Here is a 25,852-nt window from a genome sequence, read left to right on the forward strand (position 1 = left end):
GTTGGATTTGTCTAAGTTCACATTTTAGTTGTTAGATCGGGTTGTCTCCAGTGGGGCCCCATGACATGTGGGGGCTAATGGGATGGTGCATCTTGCAGGGTCAGGGCCTCGCATCCTGGAAGGACACGCTTGATGGAAATCCCTTCTAACAGTATTTTTTTTCTTTTTTGTACAAGGGCTGTGCTTCTATCGGTGTGACTACTTTGGAGTGCAAAGAAGTTGGTTTGGGTGTGATTTGATATAATTTGATGTAATCAAATTACTCTTCACAAAACTGTAGCTGGAAGAGATTTTCCTTGAATCTAGACTAACGTAGTCCAGGCTGCTGTGTATTTGCTGCAGTCTGTAAGATTAGTGACAGGTTCCTTTGATTATCTGTTTATCATATCAAGACAGATATTTTTAGAAGTAGTCATGATAGAATGTGTTAGATTTTTCCAGCAAAATAAAACAGAGGCTTTGAGCAAAGCGTCTGCAAAATAATTCCACTTTTTTGTTTGGTGGGGTTTTTGTTTGTGTTTGGGGGTATTTGGGGCTTTTTTCTCTTTGCTCCCTCAACCATCTTTACAGTAAAATTAATATACTGGATTTTGGGTTTTGGTGGGGTTTTTTTTAAGAATATGATGAGCACTTTGCAACTGATGAACTGTAGCTAGTGAACTGTAACGTTCACGCCTCAGTTTGTGCAAATCGGGTCATCCTTGTTGAAGTCACCAAGTCACCCACCCACCTGGTTTGTGTATGTCAAGAGCTTGTCCCTTGGGAAATCACAGAACCACAGAATAGCAGGTGGAAGTGACCTCAAGGATCACCTGGTCCAAGCTTTCTTGGCAAAAGCCCAGTCTAGACAAGGCCCAGCCTCCTGTCCAGCTGAATCTTAAACGTGTCCAATGTTGAGGAATCCACCGCTTCCCTGGGGAGATTATTCCAATGGCTGGTTTTTCTCATCAGGAAAAATTTCCCTCTTGTGTCATTGTGGAATGTCCCCAAGAGCAACTCGTACCCATCGCCCCTCATCTTTACCATGGGACTCCTTGTGAAAATGGAGTCTTGGTCTCCTTTCTGTGGCAGTTAAAACTCATTCAGTAGCTTCTGGGTCAAATTGTCCAGTGGCTATTCATGAGTGATGAAAACTGCACACAGGTGTGTGGTGTGTAAGACACTCTGTCCCTCAGAGCTGACAAGTACCTTTTTGGAGTACAACTAATGCTTCGTGGTGTCCCCTTTTCTTCGAAGAGGGGAAGACAGCTGACGAGACAAACATACCTACAGGGAGGTAGGAAGAAGCCCCAGACTTTCTCTCGCTTTCATCTGCCGTTCTTCGTGCTGCACTATCTCGAGCTCTGCCTGGTGTGACTGGACTCGCCTTCCATTCACGCCATTCAGATGCAGCCTTTGTAGCCCGGGACTCTCCAGTGTTTGGCTGCCGTGCCGCTCCTTCTGCATGTTGGGTGCATGTCAAACCCGCCAGGTGCTGGTGCGAGGTTGCTCAGGGCAATGGAGAGGACCCAGCAGACTGGGGAGCAGCGAGGGCTGCGTGAGCAGGTGTTTCACAGAATCACAGAATGTCAGGGGTCAGAAGGGACCTCAAAAGCTCATCCAGTGCAATCCCCCCGCCGGAGCAGGAACACCCAGATGAGGTTACACAGGAAGGTGTCCAGGCGGGTTGGAATGTCTGCAGAGAAGGAGACTCCACAGCCTCCCTGGGCAGCCTGGGCCAGGCTCTGGCACCCTCACCATGAAGAAGCTTCTTCTCATCTTTAAGTGGAACCTCCTATGTTCCAGTTTGTCCCCATTGCCCCTTGTCCTATCACTGGTTGTCACCCAGAAGAGCCTGGCTCAATCCTCCTGACACTCCCCGTTTCCATATTGATCCCCATGAATGAGGTCACCCCTCAGTCTCCTCTTCTCCAGCTCCAGAGCCCCAGCTCCTCAGCCTTTCCTCACACGGGAGATGCTCCACTCCCTTCAGCATCTTCGTGGCTGCGCTGGACTCTCTCCAGCAGTTCCCTGTCCTGCTGGAACTGAGGGGCCCAGACCAAACCCAGCTGCTCTCAGGAGATGGGCAGGTTGCGATCTCGTTCTCCTCTCTGCCAGCCTGCAGTCGCACCTGGCAGCTGGTGCGGAGGCAGGAGGAGGAACCCACTGGCCTGTCCCACCTCCCTGGGAGCCTGGGGACACCCTGCCATGTCAGACGTGACTCCTGGCCACGGAGGGCTGTGGTGCAGATTGCCTTGGGCTTGGGCTGGGGTGGATCAGTGGCAGTACAAGTCAGGGAATCCAGGACTGCAGGGTTTGTCCTGCCAAAGGAGACCTCTGGCTTCTATCTTCTGTGCAAGAATTTAATGGGAGGGTCGGCAGGAAACATCGTAGTGATGGCATCTATTGACACCGCACCTAACGCATCCTGGCATCTGATATCTCCTCAGCAGTCTGCAGGGGAAAGCTCGTTCACATCTCAGGTGGGCAGCGTCACCATCGCGGTGCGATGCTTCTCGCCTCTTGGTTTTCCCTTGTGTGTGTTTCCACATACATGCACACACTGTGAAATACTGTAGTTATTTAATATTCATAATACATACGTGCATGTGTGCAACTGAAGTGTTACTTAACAGGTTATTTATTAGTTGAAACATGCCAGCAAGAAAATAATGCATTAAATTAAAAAAAAAAAAAAATCTTTAGTCTGGTAATTACATTTACTATTTGGATTAGGAACGAAGTGTCAAACCAACTCCGGCAAACCCAAGCAGGAGTCTTTATGGTACGATTAAGAAATGTTTTGCTCACAAATGCTGATGTTTTGTAAGACTTCAGAGTTGTGATGGCTGTTTTTTAAGCCTTGTTCCTGAGGTTAAATATCCATGTAGTATGAAATAATGCTGATAAATCACAGCATTATGAGGTCATACTTCTCTGTAGCATGCTTGGTGAATTTATAAAAGAGAGAAATCTCTCAGAATTTTTTTTGTTTGTTTTCTTGTGGTACTCTTCTTCCTCAAGTGCATTTATATGATGGATTTCAGGTTCTCCCTTCCATTTTGAGCTGATTTCACGTTCAAAAAGGCATTTTTGACACTGACCAAGTTACGCTAAGTTAGCTTGTTTTTGCAGCCACGTGGAGGGGGAAAGCTCAGGGATCTGCTGCATCCCTGCGGTGTAAGGACTGTGCCCTCTCCTGGGGATGCAGCATGTGAAGCCCAGTTGTGTGTCCAGCATCACCCACCCAATCTCCCCTTGGAGTCCTTTGCAGATTTGGGGCTCTGTGGACCAAGGGTCAGGGTAAAGGGCCATGGCTGCTGGCAGCAGAGCCAGCGGGATTCCAAGTTGACTTGTTCAGTGGTTATTCTTAGGCTGGAGGTTCACGTCACCCTTGGCAAAACTAGTAATTTGCCAGAAAACAAGGTACCTGCCCTGCTGGAAGGAGGAGGATTCAGTGGGCAGCAGCTGCTGGCGGGAGGATTGGGGAGCCCCCAGCCCCTCCAGAAAGCTTTGTTATGGTTGGATCCAGCGGCGTTGGATCCACTTTGGATCCACTGCTCACCCCAGTCCAGGCTTGGGGCTGCACCACAGAGGTGACCAGCGCTCTGGTTATATGTGCTGGTTTCCAGAAAGCTTTGTTATAGTTGGAGGAGGATGCATAAGTACAGCTGCAGAATGATTTAGTGGTGGCTCAGTAACTCCTAGGATATCAAGTTAAGTGAAGCTCATGAATAAACATAAGAAAAAGAAAAATCAGATTTGCTTTTTTCTTCTCTGAGTTTCTACTTCAGATATCTCCCCATCCACCACTGGAGCTTTCACACATCCCATAGCTAGTGAAATAACATTGCCCAATCTATGACTCGTTTTATTTAGTCTAGGTTTAACTCTGCAGTGTGATGTGGCTTCCTTTGGGACTCTGCAGAACAGGCTGACAGGTCTCACTATTAGCACGCAATTATTGGAATATGTTTCAAGGTCTCAGGAATGACTTACTGGGATTTCCAGTTATCTTTTATCGAAATGAAAATGAACAAGGGGAGCTTATTAGTTTTGATAATGTCTCAGAAAATGTCAGGAGCTCCAAGAACTGAGGCGTGTTAGCCTTGATGGTTACAAAAAATAGAAATTACACAAAAGTGAGACTGAGGGGCTGTCATGCTCTGTAGTCATGTACGTGTGCCAAGTGCCTGGGAGCAACAGAGCAATGCTTCTGAGATGGCTAACACTTCTTCATATCTTTTTGTTCAGATATTTGTCAGTGAGAATAATATGTACTCACTAGTAATCACCAAAATGTGCCTTTCTCCATCTGTCCTGCTTCCCGATGGGTAAATAGTAATAATGAAGTCCCATGTGGGCCTCATACAATCCCTGACATGCTTCCATTCTGCCTGTATGTAGCTGGAATTTCATTTCTGATTTCATCGTACAGTTTGTGTTGGGAAATTTGGCCTGTGGTCCTGCAAGTCAGACCTTTTGGGTAAGATCATCTCCATGTATATTCTGGAATAAATTGGCAAAGGTCAATGTTTTAGTCATAATGCTGGTTAAGAAAAATGAGATATGTTCTCGTAATCTTTTTTTTTTCAATACCCTAAAGAAAATTAGATCTCAATACAATAAAGACGACGACCAAGCATAGAATAACTTTTCCATATTGTTTTCAGCATTTTTGAGTAGGGAGTTGTCTGTAATCTTTCTAGGACTTTCAGTGTTCCTCATAGGGGTGACTGGTGGGGTTTTAAAGCATAACGTATATGATCTTAACCTAAGCCATGTACCAGCAGCTTTCTTGCAAGATTTGCTGAAATCCTCTTCTGGTAGTGATTCTAACTCAACACAGTTCTGCACAACCAGTTGTATGAAAAGTGGTTGCTGCAAGGTATTGCCCAAGTTTTCTCATATCAAGCCTTTGTTTTTTACTTAGAGTTTTCATTGCAGATTTGTGTTTTGTGGTGAGCAGGTCAGTGTCTGTATCTGTGGCGCGGTGTGCTGGGCAGAGATGAGAGCAGGATGCACTGGTGGCCATGGACCTTGCACAGACCAGCTCAGCACGTGCCCTTCCCCAGTTTGTATCTGGGACTGGGATATTGGAGGTGCAAACGAATTCCCACCACCGACATGAATGTGAGCTTTTTGAGAAGCTGGTTCTGTTTGTTTTCACGCTGGCGTTTCCTTTTTCTTTAAAATGTTTGATGGACAGTAACAGCTGGAAATGACTTTTTGAACCTTCTGCAAAGAAGTGAAAGAGCATTGTGTGACTGCTGCTTCGAGCACCGGCATGAGCTCCCTGCATCGTGAAGGCAACACAGAATCCCAGAATGTCAGGGGTTGGAAGGGACCTCGAAAGCTCATCCAGTGCAATCCCCCCGCCGGAGCAGGAACACCCAGATGAGGTTACACAGGAAGGTGTCCAGGCGGGTTGGAATGTCTGCAGAGAAGGAGACTCCACAACCTCCCTGGGCAGCCTGGGCCAGGCTCTGGCACCCTCACCATGAAGAAGTTTCTTCTCATCTTCTCATCTCCTGTGTTCCAGTTTGCACCCATTGCCCCTTGTCCTATCACTGGTTGTCACCCAGAAGAGCCTGGCTCCATCCTCCTGACACTCCCCCTTTCCATATTGATCCCCATGAATGAGGTCACCCCTCAGTCTCCTCTTCTCCAGCTCCAGAGCCCCAGCTCCTCAGCCTTTCCTCACACGGGAGATGCTCCACTCCCTTCAGCATCTTCGTGGCTGCGCTGGACTCTCTCCAGCAGTTCCCTGTCCTGCTGGAACTGAGGGGCCCAGAACTGGACACAATATTCCAGATGTGGTCTCACCAGGGCAGAGCAGAGGGGCAGGAGAACCTCTCTGACCTACTGACCACCCCCCTTCTAATCCACCCCAGGTACCATTGGCCTTCCTGGCCACAAGGGCCCAGTGCTGGCTCATGGTCACCCTGCTGTCCCCAGGACCCCCAGCTCCCTTTCTCCTGCCCGCTCCCCTTTCTCCTCCCCCAGCCGAGCTGTTCTAACCCAGCCCTGCAGCAGACGGGCGCTGTGCCGGTGCTGGGGAGGGCGGCCGTGCGGTGCCCCGGCCGTGGGGGCCACCAGGGCTTTGGGCAAAGCAGGAGTGACCCATAGTTACAAGAACTGAACAGCCCGAAGTCTGCATAGGGTGTAAGACTGCAAGCGCTTTACATTTCAGTGTTATTCATGTGCCTCGTAAATGGCACGTTGTTTTTCTAGGACTTCATCAGTAAGGTTAAATGTGCTTCACTGGTGTGACTTAAAGACTTAAATAAGGAATATAATCCATATTTTAGTTTGCAAATTTGTTTTAGAAACATAGGCTGTGAAATATCTCATTATAGTGAACTGAATTGTGGCTCAGGCTTTGTTAAAGCTCTCCTGCCACAGCACAGAATAAGGTTAGAAGAATGGGACTGCCCAAGTTTAATCTGCTATTTCATTTAAAACATTATGTCTATTGAAAGGCAAATGTGTTGCAAGTTAGTCCAGAAAAATGTGCCTATCTCTGCCGCTAGCAGAGACAGCAACTGAAGATAGAGTCACTGTTTAAAACTGAGCTCAAGCTGAGAGTTTGTTCAGCCATTGTGTGGTATTTAAGCAGATGTCAGCAAGTTTTTTTGAAATATAAACTGAGTTGCAGATGGTGAAGGTCAGGAGGTTAAAAAGTGCCTACGCTATGTAAAGATTTACTTCCGAGAACAAATGTATTTGGTTGGAAATAATTATTTTTCAAATTCCGAATTCAAACAAATGCAAGGCTGCTCTTGGTGGCTGGTGTGCCAGCCTGGCTGTGTTGATGCCTTCCATTCAGGCACCCTCTGTGCCCAGCAAAACTGGCACAGAAATTCTTTCTCAGCGAGAGATCCTCATAGTTATTGGAATTGGAATGGCCAGCAGTGCATTTCATTGTAAGTTGTAATGTGTCATATTTGCTTCTAACAAGTTCAAAACTTTGTTGTGCTGTGATTCTTTTTTTTCTTTCCCCCTAAATATTAATATATATCACATAGATGAATGGAGCAAGGTGTTGTGCAGCATGTTAGAATAGCTTGAAAGAATATTTGAGTCTGCTTGAAATAATCTCAATAGCTGGGTAGGCAGAGTACGTGTCGAAGCTTTATTCATGGTGTCGTTTCCCCCTCTGGGATTGTCCCTGGAAAGAGAGAGATTGCTTTAAAGGCAGACTGATGCTGTTTCAAATGCCAAAATGCTGCTCGCCGTCCTTCAGTTACCACCTGGATGGTGGGACTGTGGCTGCTCTGTGCTCAGGGGTACCTCATGTCGTGTAGGACACCTGTGGCTCTGGTGTGTTGGAATTCACGGCTGGCTTTGAAAAGTCTGCAGGGTCTTTCAGATGTATTGCAGTTTGCCTAAAAGCATGCCGGGGGCTTATTTACATTTTTCTCATCAACTTTATTTAGAAACAAAACAAGATGATTATGAAGAAGCTTAAAGAGAGCGTTGAATTGGCATTTTCTAACAATCTGATGTCTAGAAACATCTGCCATAAATGCTAGCGAGCGATGGACGTTTGAGATTGACGTTCGGACAGAAAATGGTCTTGCTGGAGCGGGGCCCCGGTGGTTCCTGAACTGGAAACGGCCCCGTGTGTTTCACAGGCTTCAGCTGGATGTTTGCTCGCTGGGTTTGTCGGTCCCTTTGTGACCCTGTGCAAGGTTTGCCGTCTGCAGGGATGCGTCGCTCGAGGACACGGCTCTTGGTCTTGAAGCAGCACCTGGGTAATTTTATTTGATGCTCCTCAGTTTTCCCATGGAAGAAATAGTGAATAATTGCACCCAGTTGATGCTCTCTGTCCTTTTAATCATTTATACATCTCTCTTTCCTTTCTCGCGGTTGTCGTTTTTTTAACAGATCCAGCTCAGTAAAATTTCCCTGCATTTGATCATCCTTGCTGCCCATTTTGGATATTTATGTTCCTGAACACAAACCTGCCAGCCCTCAGTTCTGGACCCTAGTTCTTGTTTGGTTATAGGAAAACATGGCGTTTAAAGTATAGGCCCTTAAAAAGGTATCAACAAGTTTATCAGAAAGCTAAAGCTCGTATCCTAATAATTCAAGTATTTTTAAGCACTCAGAGAGCAAAGAGTCTGTGTAGCTTTTGGTTAAACTGTGGATAAAGTCTGTGCTTCATAACTGCTCTCCAGTTTTTAATTCTTTCTCATTTTATTTTTTTAAAATGAGCTTAATTAAAGACTTTGCTGAGTGACTTTAGTTACGTTGCCGAAAATTCTTACCAGGGAATTGGCTGCTGTTTAAAGCTACACAAAAATCTTAGAAATCTGCCATGGAGAGTAATGCTGTGCTGGCCAGGGCAAGAAATCTGTGGCCAAATAGGTCTGGTTTCTAGTTTTCTTTTTAGTCACAGGACCTGAATCCAAAAAGGAGAACAGTTGATTTACAGTCTAGCGCCTTAGTTACCAAATAGACTAGACATATTTCCAGACTTGGAGGATGTTTCTGGGTTTTTTATAGAAAACAATAATGAACTACAGTGATGTCCTGACCAGCCATTGCCTGCGTTACTAATTGCTCTTTCAGCAAGCAGCTTTCAAAATGTCCCTGGAATAAACCGATCGTTTGATGAGGGATGCAGAGCAGATTCTGAAACGTGTTAACCTCCTTCACTTCGGGCTTCTCTTCTGGCAGGGAGTTTGGCCCACTGAGAAAAAGGAAAAAAAGAACAGTTGATGAAACTTAGGCTTGTAGGTGCAGATGGATTGTGTTATTTGTAACTTCTTTTTCAGTGTACAGAGCCCCAAAAGCTATTCAACATCGCGAACGAACTGCTCCATACGGAAGAAGCGTATGTCAAAAGACTCCATCTGTTGGACCAGGTAATCCGATTTCAAATAAACTGCTTTCTTTTCTGGGAGCAGCAACCATGTCTTCTGTTCATCCCCCAACCTGTAGCCCAACACTGTGAAGATGCCATTCCCAGGTGGGAGCTGGACTTTGCTGGTGGGTTCCCCGGGCTTGAGCCCGAGGGTCGGGGTCTTGGAGAAGGGATGGGAAAGGAGCAGCTCAGGGTGCAAACACCGTCAGCATTCGGTTCCTCCCTGAACCTACGTGGGGAGGAAATCACGGGGACGCTGAGGGGACAGAGAAATGATGAAATCCGTGATTGCGCTGTAATGTGCAAGAGGTTTGAGTTTTACTAAGGTTGGGCCACCTGAGTCAGCCCCGTGCTCGCAGCGCGTTCGTTTTTTCTACCCGCTGTGTTTTGTAATTGTTATCCATCATGTTTACACATGGGGGATAAAGGTAAACTGGTGTAATGAGCCTGAACTTTCTTCACATAAACATTGAAGTAAATCTACACAATCCTGGCATTTTTATGATTATCTCAAAGAAAAAAAAACCAAACATGAATGTGCAGGAAAGAAGTAAAAATGAGGATGAGTCATGTTGCTAAAGAAGGGCATTTTAAAAATGAATGGAGGAAAAAAAAAAAAAAAAAAGGAAAAGAAAATTGTCACCTTGCTAGAAATCTTGTTAGAAGCTGTAACTTGCAGACCCCTCTACCCTCCAACTCCAGGAGCTCTCTGGAAGACTTTGCCATAGGTGTTTGCTTTGGATGAGCAGAGACTGTTTCAGGACCTTAGAACTCTAGGGAGTGTCTTTCCCTTTTCTTCAGCACAGTGTAATTTTTCCCACAGAGAAACAAAATAATCACACGGTTTATTTTGCTTCACGTAAATAGGAGTGTATTCAGGGACTGGTTGTTCTTTGCAACTTGCACTCCCAAATACAGGATGTCTGAGCTTCTCAGTAGCTTCAATCTTTTTCAACTTACCTGTCAGATTTTTCTAATTTACATCTGTGGCCTGTAATCATAAATCTAACCCCAACTGGCAATGGCCTTTCATTTTGTGAACCTTCCAAAACCCCCCAAGGACTGACTCTCAAAAGTCAAAACTTGTAGCTTTGTTCTAAGGCAGTCAGCGTTGTCATACTGCAGTCTAAAGCCAGCGTGTCTAGGACTGGTTTTTGTAAATCTGAGGTGGTCCTGTCTTGTCGTCTCATGCAGGTTTTTTGCACTAAGTTGTCAGAAGCAGGAATTTCATCTGAAGTGATAACGGGCATCTTTTCAAATATTTCTTCCATCTATTGTTTCCATGGACAATTTCTTCTTCCTGAGCTCAAAACAAGAATTACACAAGAATGGTGGGTAACTGACATTACAATTATTTAAAAAATATGTTTTTGTGAAACTGTAGCAACCATAAGGCCTAGTCTAATTCCAGAGTTTTAGTTATTTCATATAGTAGTTCACTTGCTATTTAATACATTAGTATGGAGTCTCTTAAGCATTTCCGAATACAGAAATAGACCTGAGCACTCAAAATTTCTGGAGTACATTGTGAGAATATTTTTAGTCCAAGGTATTTCCAGAGCTGTTCACCTTACTGTATTTCCACTCTCCTGTCATTGCAGTACTATTAAATTGCAGTACTAGGAAGGAAGGAAATTGCTTATTTTGGCCCCGTAGATGAAGTATTTTGGCCCCACTGTGACGTATTTAAAAAATGCAATTACTGTTTGAAGAAGGAAAATGCATCATCACGTCACAGTCTAGACTTTTTATTCCATGTCTTCATGAGAAACATCTATTTTATTATTTTCTTCAGTGAATTTTGTTATGGTTATATACAATTATTGTTAAAATAAGTAGTATAGCAGCAAACCAATGGAAAATCTGGACAGATAAGTTAGATTACTTTATATCTGTAAATCTGCTTATGTCTGTTATGCAACCGCCTCTGTTGTTGAGCACCACAGCCTTGCAAGAGTTTTTACCCCAGAATTTGTTTGCCTTCTGTAGGAGATAATAATTATTATTGGTTACAGTGTATATGTACTTTCTTTAAGAAAACAGATGTGGGTTGTTTGGTTTTGTTTTTGCTTTTTTCCAATGAGTAATAGTGGCCAAACACCAAGTAAAATGTGGCAGCCGTAACGAGTTGTAGCCGATGCAGAAATGCGGCACTAGGTAGACAGGCTGGTTGTTAAGGCAGATCCACACAACGCGATTTGAGATGACACGCTGGCTGCAAAGAGAGTCCTGCGGGACACGTCGCGCTGACACCGCACCTCCCGTGCACCCCGAGTGCGGAAGACGAGACCAGAGTTCACATCAGTCTTGGCTGAGTCCTGTCTTCACATAGTCCATCAACGAGTAAGGAATAAATGAGCCTCAGCCCCTTTGCACCTGACCTGCATTTGCAGGGACAGCTACGGCAAAAAGGGAGGAAAATGGGGGAGTTTAGAAGTCAGAAAAGGGCAGAAGCTTGTTAAATGGCTGATGGGGTCTTGTGCGGTCAGACTGCAAAGTCGCGAGTTCAGCGGGAGAGAAAATGCGGGGGGAAAACTGCTGGTGCTGTGCCTGGCCATGGGTTTGGAGGAGACAGAGGTGTGTGGGTACCGTTGCATTAAAACCTCCTCGAATGTTTGGTGGAAAAGGTGATTTTTTTAAAAGGAAAGGTTTTCCACAAGATTTTGTGCTGGACAACAGAGACATATAGATGTTTCTTTAATAATACATAGTCAGTTTGAACCTGATCTTCACTTAAGAGAGTAGCAGTGGAGGCAGAAATATCCTTTGTCCATCTAGATTAATGTCTAAAGTTTATTCTAGGTCACCATATAGATCACTTTAAACTAAACTTAGCCTGAAATACCTTGATTGCTTGTGTGTAAGTGCTTGTGCATGTGGGAGACAACTGTGAAAGTCTGAGAGTTGTGTTTTCTCTCTGAAGATAGTATTGATTTCCAGAGATGTCAGTACTTACCTGGCTCTTTCCCATAGGAATGTCAACCCACGGCTGGGAGATATCCTACAGAAACTGGCGCCTTTTCTGAAGATGTATGGAGAGTATGTAAAGAACTTCGACAGGGCAATGGACATGGTGAACACATGTATGCAGAGGTCCTCTCCATTCAAAGATGTTGTTCAGAACATACAGGTATGTTGCTAATTGGCATAATATGCCTTGGGAATCTTCATTTATTTGTGTGAGTTTATTTTTTTCCAGTGTATAACACACAGTGTTTAGCTACAAGATAATACTGCTCTAATACTAAAAATATATCATTTCAATGGCAGTCCTTCTTCTCTTTTGCTGTGTGGCACAGATTTTTCACATAGGTAGCTTTTTCTCCCCTCTTGTGTTTAAGAGGAGTATCAGAGGTCACAGAATGAAACTTTGCTGTTGGCCCAGCAATCTGACTGTGAACATGTCTGTTTATAAACTCTTTTCTTCCTCATTAGTAATTTTAACTGTTTTTTAAGAAATACGTTTTCATTCTGAAGTGGGTGTGTTTGAGTTTGGGCTTGTCACTGGCAGCACCTGCTGTTGGTCACACAAAGGGGCACGCAGTTCTCGGGGCTCACAGCTCTGCAGGAGGACGCTTAGCACATCACCTATTTTCTCTTAATTATACAAAAAGCTGCATGTGGAGGGGGAAGAGCTCTGCTTATGCTGGCATATCCATGAAAGCTCTGGAGGGGTTGAACAGACGTGGAGATGAGGTTCTCAGGGACGTGGGTCAGTGGTGGACTTGTCAGTGTTAGCTTAGTGGTTGGACTCGATGATCTTAAGGGTCTTTTCTAACCTTAATGATTCTATGATAGCTTGAGAAGTTGTTTTGCGCTCCTCTAACTCATGCGAATGGTCATTTTTCATTGCTGTTCAACACCAAAGGCAGGAACAAAATCAAATCCTTCTGTGCTTGTTTTCTCTCCATTCCAGAAACAGGAGGTGTGTGGAAATCTGACATTACAGCATCACATGCTTGAACCAGTGCAAAGGATTCCTCGTTATGAGCTTCTCCTCAAAGACTATTTGAAGAAACTTCCAGAAGAGTCTCCAGACAGGAAAGATGCTGAAAGTACATGTAAACTCCTCTCTAGATAATGAGTAAAATAAAATCCTGGAGAGTTTTTTCTTCACATATTCAGATACTTTCAACTAGGGCTATAGTATAAATGGGGATTTGAATGAATCAAATTATCGCCAAACATAGCACAAAGGGGTTTTGAATGCTCTTACAGTAGAGAAGGGTGGATATGTTAGCTCAAGGACTGAAGGGAGCTTTGGCAAATAACCAATGGCAAAATATTGAGGTTTGTTATGGCAGAACATTTGGCATTTTTATTTAATCCATCGTATGGCCAAGGACGAATACAGGAAGACACCCTTGCAAAAGCCAGAGGAAGAATATAAGAGTGGTCTTAAATGTATGTGCTTCCCAAGGAAAGTGTGTGCTTTTTTTGCCTAGACTTTTAGGAGAGGAAGATTAAACATTTAGATGTGCATGGCCCAGCTGAACATGCAGAAATGATTGTGTATATAATCGCTTATAAGCGTTCTTTTTACTTTTTGGAAGGAAAAAGTGCAGTCTTTGCTTTTGCAACAGCAATTTTACAGGAAGAACACTGAGGGAGGTGAAAAAGAAAACCCAGGGTGCAATTAACAGATAAAATCTGTAGAATGCATAACTGCTGCTACCTTTATTGCAGAATCACTGGAGCTCATATCTACAGCAGCGAACCATTCGAATGCAGCCATCCGAAAGATGGTGAGTAGAAATTGTGTAATGGAATCGTAATCTGACTAAAACGCTTGGTTGAACCAATGGTCCCCTGCTGCACTAGGCGAAGTAGTGTACAGTGAGTCAGGCTTTAAACATCAGTTGGTTATCTGAGTTCTTGATCATAAATGATCCTTTTGCAGTTACCATGGGTTGTTGTGCCTAAATTTCACTTTCCTTGCTCTTAGGTACCCAATGGGTTGAAAAAGGAGGTCTTCATAAAACTCATTATTTACTTTTCACTGAAAAAAGTTGAAAGCATTAGGTCCCTACACAAGTTATACTTGCAGATTTTCACACTTTTTTTTTAGCCCTACAGGTCTTCACCGGATGGGAAGTTGTTTTGATTTGATTTTGGCTCATTTTAAATGCACAAAGCGTGTGTCAGTAGCTTTAGTAACCTATACTTCCAAAGCTGGGCAGCCTGAGACCGTGGAGATTTTGAATGTTGGCACGTCCTTTACGTGCAGAACAGTGAGTGCGTTATGATTGAAGTAAATGGACTTCATAGTTACAGGTGTTATCCCTTTTGTGCACCCAAGTGCCTCAGGAGCTTGTATATGTAATAGATCTGAAATGCTGCGTAACTGGCTTAGCACCCGCTGAGCGACGGTGGGTCCCAGGTCAGCATCCCCTTCCCTGACAGACCCTCGCTTCCTTCTGGTGGCCACGCAGGCACCATGAGACACGTTTCCTCTGGCTGCACAGGGCAGGAACCAGCTCACAGCTGGGTATTTTCAGTATGTCTCAGTGAAAACCAGTTTCGAAACCGTCTACTTCTGTTGGAGTCTAGTGTGTTCTCTTGTTAAGGATAAAATTAGGTGGAAGTTTTTCTGGTTTGGGGCCTTGAGCAACTCTTCCACAAGTAGCAACTATTTTGCTGGGGACTGTGCACAGTATCTCCACAGAGAGCAGGAATATGAAGCTACCAGCCGGTTGCTTTCTGTGTTGGGTGCTTTTTCTGTTAGTACACAAAAACCTGTCAGAAAAGTCGACTATAATAATTTTACACCCCGCCGTTCATTGCTGCTAACAACCTGAAACGTCTAATCTTATTGCATTGAATTCTTTTGTAATTAATAGGGGGGTTTCCTAACTTGGGCATCCCCACAGAAGGTGCCGGGGCAGCTGGGGGCCGGTGGAGCAAGAGCCGCAGGATCTTGCGCACACGGCTCTGATGGCCCCGCGGTGAGTCGGAGCCAAACCAAGAGAAATGCAAAATCTCCAAGAGTTAGTGGAGGTTCGAAATAATTGTTGGCTTCCTCCTCCCACTGTGGTGTAGTAGAAGAAATAAATCATGCTTCCAAAGCTGATTTTTCCTACAAGTGTGGATGTCCCTCAGCTGTTGGATCTGCTCTTAGTTTTCTAGTTACTCCTTTAAAAAAAACCTAGCTCAATAAGTTCAATGGTTTTTATTTTCTTGTTTGTTTGTTTTAAATTAAATTGCTCATCTTCCCATTTGATGGAAAAAAAAAAATCTACTGCATTTTGAAGTTTAGGTCATTTGCTTATGTGTTTTTAATCCACAGACCCTACCTGCCATTTTGATTTACAATGTATTTATTTCAATGGTCTGGGTTTGTTTGAGTTTTTCTGGTGAGTTTTTTTGGTTGTTCATTTGTTTAATTGTTGGTCAGAAGAATTGATTAGGACAGGAACTGGTGTGATGGATATTTGTGGTGAAAATTCTCAAGTCAAATGGGGGTAAACGAGTGTGTAAAGACCTGAAATTCCAGCTCGATCTATAGATAGGTAGAGATACAATCTAGAGATGTTTGGGCATATTTGAGTGTAATTGCATAGATCTCTGTCCACATTTTCTGACCATTTGCTGACAGTGCCATTTGGAGCACATCAGTCCAGCTCGTGGTTGAAAGCCAAACCTTTCCAAATGCTATAACTCAGTAGCAAGACTTACACACTTTTCTTATTTTGACTTGTTAAAGCTGCTGTAGTGCTTAATATAGCAGCTGCAAGTGAGTGAACTAGTTACCTTTATCCATTTGAATACCATGTAGGCGGACTTTAATATTTGGATGAGTTAATACAAAGTAGAAACAGTGCTTTGCTGAAAAGGAAAAAGTAATCCCTTCATAAAGAATTTTGACCAAGACATAAGGATGCCTGTGTGACATCAGACTATATTTTAAGCATTTTGTCCTGGCCTATTTCAGAGGCTCTTTTTGCCACAGAGGCCCCTGTAGCATTCCCCATACAGCTGAGGTTTTAGACTGAGCTTAGAAATGCAGAATATGACTGTGCTTGGTTATGGAGACCTACCTGCCATTGAATCGACAACAATACAAGAGGTGAAACTTCTCAGAAGCTGAAATATGTTCATACTGTGGCAGAAATCTTAGTCTGAGATATAGGAGTGGAAGCTGAGTTAGTCAATTCAAACTTGGAAACAATTTGGTAACCTACTAGTCTCCAACTTGGCCATTGGTTTTACTGGACCCGATGCCGTTGCTTCCAAAGATACGTATTTGTCATTGAATAGGAACATCTAAAAATAGCAAATAGATTGATCTCAAAACGTCCTTAAAATGGTACAATCCGAGTATGACTCATGAGTGACTAATACAGAGTGGGGAAGAGGACTGAAGAGTATGGAACAGGTATTCATTAATTTTTGAAAATGCAAAGCAATAGCAGAAGTGAAAGTCTATTTTCTTTCCTACTTATTTACACTTACCACAGAAATGATACCGTGAGTAACAGGCCAAGTGGAATAATTTATTTTACTTAAATTGTGGGGGGTTTTGCACTTGCAGGAAAAGATGCACAAGCTTTTGGAAGTCTATGAGCGACTTGGTGGGGAAGAAGACATTGTTAACCCAGCCAACGAGCTCATTAAAGAAGGACACATTCAGAAACTTTCAGCAAAGAATGGCACAGCACAGGATAGGTATTTATTCCTGGTGAGTTTTTCTGTTGCTGTCTTATTTTCAGAGTTGTGCTGTGAAATGATAGGTACAAAAAGCATTCACCAGCTGAGCCCAGCTGCTCCCTCCTCTCTGCAGCACTTTTCTCTTGATGCCTTTTCTCTGAGGGTTTCCTTCCTTCTCCCAGGCTCGTGCCTTTGCCGATGGCTTGTCAAGCCGCAAGGGGCCTTTCCTGCCTCCCTCCTCAGCGGCTGCATTTTTGTGAAGCACCCGAGGAGCCTCATACCCGGCTGCACGGAGAGAACAGCTCTCCTTTGCTTTCAAGATGCTCGAATTGGTATCAGAGCAGGGGAGAAGGTAGAAGCGACTGGCTGACATGTTTCTGTCTGTCCAGCTTCTTCCAAGTGATGATACGCGAGCCTAGCTTGCTCCCTAAATCTCTTCCTGAGAACTACATCTTAGAGTAAGATGCACCGGATTCCTAAACTGCCAACATGCAAGCTCTGTCCAGCATGTAGTGCCTTAACTTCAAATCTTCCCTTGTTGCAGTTCAACAGCATGGTGCTATACTGTGTGCCAAAACTGAGGCTCATCGGCCAGAAGTTCAGTGTTCGAGAGAAGATGGACATTGCAGGACTGCAGGTTTGCATCTCTTCTTTTGCCCTGTTTTATTGCTTCCCCACTTGATAGCATCAGATCCCTCTGAAACTAAAAATATATCAATATATGTTTGTAGGAATATAATAAAATTTTGAAGTCCAGCTTTGGATTTTTTTTTTTTTAATTATGAGGTAATCATCCAAAGGTGGATGAGAAACGGGTGACTCCCTGCATGCTTTGCTAGAAAGCCTTCCCATGTCACCCAGCACCCGACTTTTCCCCTGCTGCTTTAGGGGACTGGTTTGGGATACAGATTCAGAAGGTTTGTAGCAAGATGAGTAATTACAGAAGCAATCCTTTGTTTACCTCTATACTGTATTCTGAGCAATCATTTCAGCTCAGTATTTCAAAGAATGTATATATTTGTAAGTCATTAAAAATGATTGAAAGACAGTGGAGACTAATAAGAAGCTGACATGTTCTTTTTACAGGTCCAAGAAATTGCCAAGCAAAATGTAGCTCATACATTTTCAATAACAGGAAAAAAGAGATCGCTGGAACTACAAGCCAGGTATGGTGCTTGTTCTGTCTTTTGAGGTTTGTGAATATTTATGTAGAAATTTATGATCTAGGGGATATGGCTGTGCTAGTGTGACATAGCTTTAAACCAGGAGATGAACATCAGAGATGCTTGACTTATATATGCAAGAGTATTTGTTGGTCCCAAGTCAGAGTGTGTTGAAGTGCTATGATGATTTGCTTTATTGGGTGCTTACAGTGTTTATAGTAGTGCTTATAGGCTACACTGTATTAATAATTCAAACTTTTTTGGCATTTTTTTGGTAATAATTGAGGTCAATAATTATTAATAATGTTTATGAAGTAGTGGATAGCAAAGCTGAAATCTTGATGCATATAAAACTACAAAGATGTGAATTTGAATTTACTGAAGATATTTGAAGTAGAATTATGATTTTTTTCTGCATTTTTCTTTCATTTTAACAGGACAGAAGAGGAGAAGAGGGAGTGGATTCAGGTTAGTACAAAACCATTATGATACCGGTGGAGGGCACCATGCAGTTAGAACTTCTGTTTTTAAAATGATCTTGTTGGGGTTGCTGATGAATGTGTCTGCGCGAGGAAGTCGGGTAGTCCAGCCTGGCGAAGCTGCTTACGGAGGAATGTGGAGCCGCAGGCAGGGCCCCACTGCTGCCACCCCAGGGTCCCTCTGCCACCCCAGGGTCCCGTTGCTGCCACCCTAGGGTCCCTCTGCCACCCCAGGGTCCCGTTGCTGCCACCCCAGGGTCCCTCTGCCACCCCAGGGTCCCAGGCAGCATCCGGGGCTTCTGGAGGGTTCCCGTGTCCTGCAGCCCCCAAGGCCAGCAGTAGAACCTGTAGAGACACTGTCTGATGACAATCTTGATTTTTAACTTCAGCCGTAGTGAGTTAACACCACCCTTGGTAGTTATTAAGGCTTTTAAGTTTCCATTTCATTTATGCAAGTGTAAGGAGTTTTGACTAAAATGATAATCCTGTCTTCCTATGAGAGAATTTTTCCAAGGCTCCTTTTGTGACACTTCTCATCTTTGCTGGATTTTTTTGTCTCAGGTCATTCAAGCAACAATTGAAAAGCACAAACAGAACAGTGAGACATTTAGAGCATTCAATAGCTCTTTTTCTCAAGAGGAGGAGCATCCTGCTGATGCCTCAGTAAGTATGGGTGATTATTTCTCCTTTGCTATAACCAACAGTTAAACTAGACTTACACAGCTGACTTTAAAATAGTGTAGCCTTGTTCTTGATTTTTATATTACATTATGGTACAGTCAGCTCCATTTCTTTGGCTCTCAGATGTGTATCAGTCACAGTTACTCAGCCGTGCAGGTATGGAATAAATTACCCAGGGTAACTGAGTGCAAGAGACCTATCAGTCATCTTTTCCAGAGTAGTGGCTCATTTAGCATAACAGGTGTAATTCTTCAACATTATGAGTGGTTGACTGTCTGGAATTATATTTCTGTGCCTGGGAGGTTTTCTTCATTACCTTTCCCCATCTTCTCAGAGATGGTTTTGGGAATTATTTGTCTTTTCTCATTTTATTATTATTTTAAAAATTCTGAAGAGTTGAAAGGAAATCGATGCATTTTCAAAAGATCTTTAAAATACTGTCTTATAGATAATAAATATATTTCAGAAAGAATACTCTTCAACTAAATATGCAAAATAGTCTTGAAAGTTTATTCTGTTTCTCTATACCTCTAGTGTATTACTCTATGCTGTGTCTGCTAGGAAATTTGTTTTGGAAGTATTCACATGAGGATGATAACAATATCTCTTAATTCGACTTCAAAATTATGGTGATAACCTTAGCCACAGTCATTTGCTACAACCTAAAGGGGAGAAGGCCTGAAGGAGGGAAATTTTTAGTGATTTTTGTGCAGAGCTGCCTGTATATTGATAATGTCAGTGGTCAAAGATGGTAGATCATGGAACACAAGGAGGGAAGGTCCATCTGCAGAGATTAAACTTGGGGATCTTTTTATCTTCCCCTTCCCTTGCCCTCATAAAGTTTTTTCTTTTTTTAATTTTTTTTGGACACCTGACCATTTTTGAAGCTTTGCCTTTCCCAGACCTGATTCAGTGACTCAATCATGCTGGATTTTTATCCGACTGATTTCCCAGGGGGCTCAGGGGCGTTGTTAGACATTCCTTTTACCCCAGCATTAATCAGACTGACAGCAGAGATCTCCGCAAACCTCCGCAGATCTAGGATCCTGTTGCTGAAAGCAGCCAGCAATGAGCCATTTTCAGAATATGGCAGAGCTTGCTGATCATGAACTATTCATTAGCTAGAAACACTTGGAAAAAAAATGGAAAAACAGTCAATGCATGCCTATATTTTTAAGTTAACTCATGGCTGTCTTCAGAACCAGGATGCTCTGATGGAAAAAAATATTTTGCTAACAAGCAAACTAATAAGCACACTTCTTTCTACCCAATGAAGACACAGTGTCTGTTCAACTTCATTATTATTATTATCTTCCTTTGTAAATTCCATTTTATTTTGTTCCTGTGTTAATGGGGTAGCCACATGTTTATACTCTACTGGTTCCTAAAAGTCGAGCAGAGCAGAGTCTGGTTTATCTCCTGCCTGTGATATTAATGCAGTATGCATTTTAATTTCTTTCATGCCAGAATGCTAACCTGCATTTTTAGGAGATTATCTTATCTAGATAATCAGCTTTGAAAACTGATGTCACAGCTAAATGTGGCAGAAATTGCTGTCAGTTGAAAAGAGCTGAAGGTAGTTCTGTAAGGAAAACTGGACAAATACTGAGAGCATTCTTAGTAGCAATATGCTGCTGTAGGCAGCATCAACCATACGTATCTCATCATCTTTATGGAATATTGGGCAGTGTTCTGTAGAGGAAAAAATGACAATAATCTTCCTTTTTTTGCTCTCATGAGTCAAGAAACAGATATGCATTCATGGATTCCGGGCTGGATCTGTAACAGCTACTAGAAATTGGTTCTAATAAGCCTGTAGAAAAAGAGCCAAATTGCTTTTCTCCATCCCTGACCATACGTTTGCTATGTTACAGTGTTTAGGATTGATTTCAGTTGCAGACCAGCCCATGCCTTTGCACGCAATTCTTCCTGTGCTGTTGTTTTCCCTGCTGGCTTCCACAGCCTCAGACAAGCGCTGAGGTTGATCTTCACCTGTAACCTGCCTACAGACCTGCAGGTTCTTGGAAGTGCAGAGATATGACATTGTTATCTGATTCTTAAGATACCGCCTGCAGAATAATCTCCAGGAATTTGTGACGTCCCAGCTGTCAGGAGGTGAACGTTCAGAGCTGTCGCCAGTCACTCTCTTGCAGGGTGACCGTCACAGTGTCTTTGTCTTTTCAGAAAGCTTCAGGGTCCCTTTGTGGCTTAGTTCCTTCAGAAAGAGGACACCCATTTGCCTGTTTTGCCTTTTCACCTGCAGCATTTCAAGGCTGTGTGAAGGGTTTTTTTAAAGCCATCTAAAACTGTTCCCAAGGAAGAGGACCTCTCTTACCGCTGCACGTCTCGGAAGAGCTGGAGGCTCATGGGGTGTGGGAAGGACGCGGTTTGTGCCTTACTGGAAGGCTGGCAAGGAAAAGTGCGGCAGAGGGCTCTGCACAAGTGGCATCCCCGAGATCTGAGAGTTGGGACTGCTTCTGGTAGTTAAACCATGAGGTTTAGATCCTGTTAAATCGTTATTTCCACTCCCACCCCCATTTCTGTTCCTCCCCCAAGCCCTGGGGTAGTTCTGACAGATGTGAATAACTGTCTTCATCCACATCACATCACACTCGCTTGAATTGGTAATGGTAACATAAGGGGAACAAGCCCTTTTGAAATCTTTTCCAGGTTAAGAGTAGAGGGTATTTGATTTTTAGAACATTTTTCCAAATAAATATTAAAAGGGCGTGAGGATCTGAACAGTCATCTAGAGAAGTTTACTCTTTTCCCTGAACTTGCTGGGGCCTTTCTCAGTCTCTCATTCAGACCCCATTTTCTCTCCACATTTACATTTCCTTTCCCAAGTCCCGTGTCACAGCACACAGATGCCCTTTTACTACACAGAGGGATCAAAATATGTGGGTTGATGAGGATTCCTTTCTGCAGGACTGGAGAATAGATGCTGTGAAGACCCAGGGTTGCTGGGTTTTTGTGGAGGCAGAAATAGTTGGCTGGAGCTGTACATGATGCCTCCCTTTCATTAAGCTGCATTTTCTGAGGACTTGTTCCAGGGGTGACACAGCCCCAGCCCCAGGGAATGCAGTTGCTCATTTGCTTGTTCTCAAGAGTCAACTGATTGTATTAGTATACAAATAGATACGACTGGGTATCAGAATGAATAGCTCTTCAATTTGGCTGCTTACTCAAAGCAACAGTTCAGGTTTTTTGGTAATAACAGAGATTAAACCTTTTTGCTTTCAAATGGAAAGAAGCAAAAATGCACTGGAGATTTGGGTAACCTTGAAATATGAGACATTGTCTAATCAGCAAAGGAAGAGAATTTATCATAAAGAGTCTAATATTTTGAGAACCACTTGTAAACTAGCAAATCCCTGTACATTAATGGCAGATGGGATGGTTTTCCTTTTAGGATGTAACCTATGATTTTGGTGTACCTGAGGTTGTTATATGCCCTCTATATGTATTAAGTACGTATAGATGCCAGTCTGCATTTATTAAGAGGCTGAGAGGTGTATTGCAATTAAGAAACACTGACCTGCGTGCTATTTGAATGGAACCCACTGACTGCACCAAGCAGCAGCCTCGGCACGTCCCCACCGTCGGTAACGTCACCCTCTTCGTAGTCAACCCAGCATCAGGGGGTGGCTGAGTACCTGTGCAATTAAAGCGTGTTCACAAGCAAATAGTTGAGGGGCTAAAAGCAAATGATGCCATGTTTTCTTTCTCAACATTTAATATATTTCAGGAAGAACGTCCGTGTTGAAATTGTTGTGTGTCATTCTCTGTCCCTCAGATAGCCAGCACCAGCTCGGTGGAGTCGATGCCAGGAGCAGATGGTGGCGGTGCGTTCGGAGGGGTAGGTCATTTGAAGCTGATACTTTCGGTAGAGCAAGGCAGGGCCATTGTGTTTCTTTTGTAGCAGGAAAAAAAAAAATCAGATACTTCAGTATATCAGTTTGTATTCTGCTGTCTGTTGCTGCGGCTGTCCTGTCCTTAACTTCTTGGCCACGTTACACCCACAGCTACTTGCGGAGTTTGCACCATCAGGGAATTTAAATCCTCCTATTCCAGATACATCTGCACATGTGTGTGAACCCAGTTGTGGGGACCCTGGAGGGAAGTTGATTGGTACAGTTGTAGCGTTGGGGTTTTTGTGTTTGTTTTTGAATTCTGATAGGGAGCTACACTGAGAGCTTGGGAGCAGAGGGCAGAGACAAGGAAACCTGGCTGGTTAATACTGTCAGACTGTGGAACTTGGGATTTCATCTCCAGAACCACATTTTGATTAACGCTTCTTTCAGAGCATGCTTTTCATGTTTCTGCTAATGCAGAGGAGATGATAGTACTTTCATACATCTCTGGCCTGTACGTGATTGGCTGCTGTGAAAGCAAAATATACTTTTAAAGGTATTTTTCATTTTGCTCTGTACGACATTTATGACTGCTGCTGAGTCAAACCAGAGGTTTTGAGTCCTTAATAAAGTCTATTTTTTTAGTGTTCTCATCTCTCATACTATAGGATATTATGTATTAATATTAGCATGACCTTTTTAATAGCAAAGGAGCCCCTTAGCACGCTTTTCCAGACCTCTGGCCAAGCTTGTAACCTACTGATAGAGTTTACAGAGTATCCATGAAAAGCTTTTAAACAAGCCAGCAACCTGACCTACACAAACAAGAGCTCGTTAAAAATAAGTGTTTGTAATTAGTATACTCCTTGCTATTTATTGTCTGTTCACACTTCATATTTTCCCTAAGAAATTTTTAATGTATTTGTAGTCAGTTTTGCGATTAGTCCCCTGTATTAGGCCCCCGTTCCTCAAGTTGCAGATGATCCAGTGAGCTAGCTGTGGGTCTTCAGTTTCTTAGGGAATGCAGATTTTAGTTGGAATTAAAGAAAAAAAAAATTAGATCTTTATAGTTGATTATACATGGTCAGGTTAGTGATTTGTATAGTATATCTTGACACATTAAGTAATTTTCCGTAAGTTGCGTATTTAAAGAAAAATTCAATTTCTGAGATAGAAATAAAATTGAGTTGATCAAAAACACAAAGCTAAAAATATCCAAAATTCTGTAGTATTGATTCTGGGATCTCATTTTGCTGTATCGTAGCAAATGGATAACATCAGCGTGAGCAAGAATTCAGATGATAGTTGCAGCTTTCGAAAATATTAATTTTTAATGATGACATCCTTATAGAAACATCTCAGTGAGTGCTTGAGTGAGTACATTCTGTGCTTAAAACAGCTTCCTCATGCAAACCACTTGGTGGTAGTGGTGGTCAGCAAACTGGTGTCTCCTTCCTCAGGTTCTGCTGAGTCTCCTGACGAGTCTCTCAGGTTTTCTGCAGCGTTGCACGTTCACACAACCCGACAGCGACAGCCCAGCGCAGGCAGCCCGAGCCGTGTGCTGTCCTGCATCGCTGTGTGCTGTCCTGCATCGCTGTGTGCTGCACAGTGTCACTATGTGCTGTCCTGCATCGCTGTGTGCTGCACAGTGTCACTGTGTGCTGCGCTGCATTGCTGTGTGCTGCAGTGTCACTGTGTGCTGCACTGCATTGCTGTGTGCCACGTAGCGTCGCTGTGTGCTGCACAGTGTCACTGTGCTGCGCTGCATTGCTGTGTGCTGCAGTGTCACTGTGTCCTGCGCTGCATCACTGTGTGCTGCACAGCGTCGCTGTGTGCCACGTTGCATCGCTGTGTGCTGCACAGCGTCGCTGTGTGCTGCGCTGCGTTGCTGTGTGCCGCTCTGCATCACTGTGTGCTGCACAGCGTCGCTGTGTGCCGCGCTGCATCGCTGTGTGCTGCACAGCGTCGCTGTGTGCCGCGTAGCGTCACTGTGTGCTGCACAGCGTCGCTGTGTGCCGCGCTGCATTGCTGTGTGCCGCGTTGCATCACTGTGTGCTGCACAGCGTCGCTGTGTGCCACGTTGCATCGCTGTGTGCCGCGTTGCATCGCTGTGTGCTGCACAGCGTCGCTGTGTGCCATGTTGCATCGCTGTGTGCTGCACAGCGTCGCTGTGTGCCACGTTGCATCGCTGTGTGCTGCACAGCGTCGCTGTGTGCCACGTTGCATCGCTGTGTGCTGCACAGCGTCGCTGTGTGCCACGTTGCATCGCTGTGTGCTGCACAGCGTCGCTGTGTGCCACGTTGCATCGCTGTGTGCTGCACAGCGTCGCTGTGTGCCACGTTGCATCGCTGTGTGCTGCACAGCGTCGCTGTGTGCCACGTTGCATCGCTGTGTGCTGCACAGCGTCGCTGTGTGCCACGTTGCATCGCTGTGTGCTGCACAGCGTCGCTGTGTGCCACGTTGCATCGCTGTGTGCTGCACAGCGTCGCTGTGTGCCACGTTGCATCGCTGTGTGCTGCACAGCGTCGCTGTGTGCCACGTTGCATCGCTGTGTGCTGCACAGCGTCGCTGTGTGCCACGTTGCATCGCTGTGTGCTGCACAGCGTCGCTGTGTGCCACGTTGCATCGCTGTGTGCTGCACAGCGTCGCTGTGTGCCACGTTGCATCGCTGTGTGCTGCACAGCGTCGCTGTGTGCCACGTTGCATCGCTGTGTGCTGCACAGCGTCGCTGTGTGCCACGTTGCATCGCTGTGTGCTGCACAGCGTCGCTGTGTGCCACGTTGCATCGCTGTGTGCTGCACAGCGTCGCTGTGTGCCACGTTGCATCGCTGTGTGCTGCACAGCGTCGCTGTGTGCCACGTTGCATCGCTGTGTGCTGCACAGCGTCGCTGTGTGCCACGTTGCATCGCTGTGTGCTGCACAGCGTCGCTGTGTGCTGCGCTGCGTTGCTCGCACCATTTGTGCAGTTTGTGCTCAGCCATCTTTATGCACAAGGAAAGTACAAGCCAGCGCAAGATTGTCTTGCATATCATCTTGCATATATGGCATTGGCGTATAGAGAAACAAACTAAACAATTTAGCTGCATTACAAAGTACAAAATATACTATATAATTTAAACTAATTTCTCACATATATTCAGCGTTTCCTGTAGCACCTGCTGATGTTATTCCCCGTTG

General features: G+C 44.2%; 1 protein-coding gene across 5 annotated transcripts in view; it reads left to right on the top strand.

Annotated features, from left to right (window-relative positions):
* FGD3 (FYVE, RhoGEF and PH domain containing 3) overlaps positions 1 to 25,852 on the top strand; it is a 103,407-nt gene that overhangs the window by 60,763 nt on the left and 16,792 nt on the right. For all 5 annotated transcript variants that reach the window (XM_065642750.1, XM_065642751.1, XM_065642752.1 and 2 more), the window contains 11 exons: positions 8,763 to 8,852; positions 10,046 to 10,182; positions 11,825 to 11,981; positions 12,768 to 12,906; positions 13,538 to 13,596; positions 16,383 to 16,529; positions 17,043 to 17,135; positions 17,585 to 17,664; positions 18,099 to 18,129; positions 18,702 to 18,803; positions 22,618 to 22,680. In XM_065642750.1, coding sequence (XP_065498822.1) covers positions 8,763 to 8,852; positions 10,046 to 10,182; positions 11,825 to 11,981; positions 12,768 to 12,906; positions 13,538 to 13,596; positions 16,383 to 16,529; positions 17,043 to 17,135; positions 17,585 to 17,664; positions 18,099 to 18,129; positions 18,702 to 18,803; positions 22,618 to 22,680 — 1,098 coding nt within the window. The remainder of the gene's footprint in view (positions 1 to 8,762; positions 8,853 to 10,045; positions 10,183 to 11,824; positions 11,982 to 12,767; positions 12,907 to 13,537; positions 13,597 to 16,382; positions 16,530 to 17,042; positions 17,136 to 17,584; positions 17,665 to 18,098; positions 18,130 to 18,701; positions 18,804 to 22,617; positions 22,681 to 25,852) is intronic.

This window comes from Caloenas nicobarica, chromosome 11 (assembly GCF_036013445.1).
Source record: "Caloenas nicobarica isolate bCalNic1 chromosome 11, bCalNic1.hap1, whole genome shotgun sequence".
Lineage (NCBI taxonomy): Eukaryota > Metazoa > Chordata > Aves > Columbiformes > Columbidae > Caloenas > Caloenas nicobarica.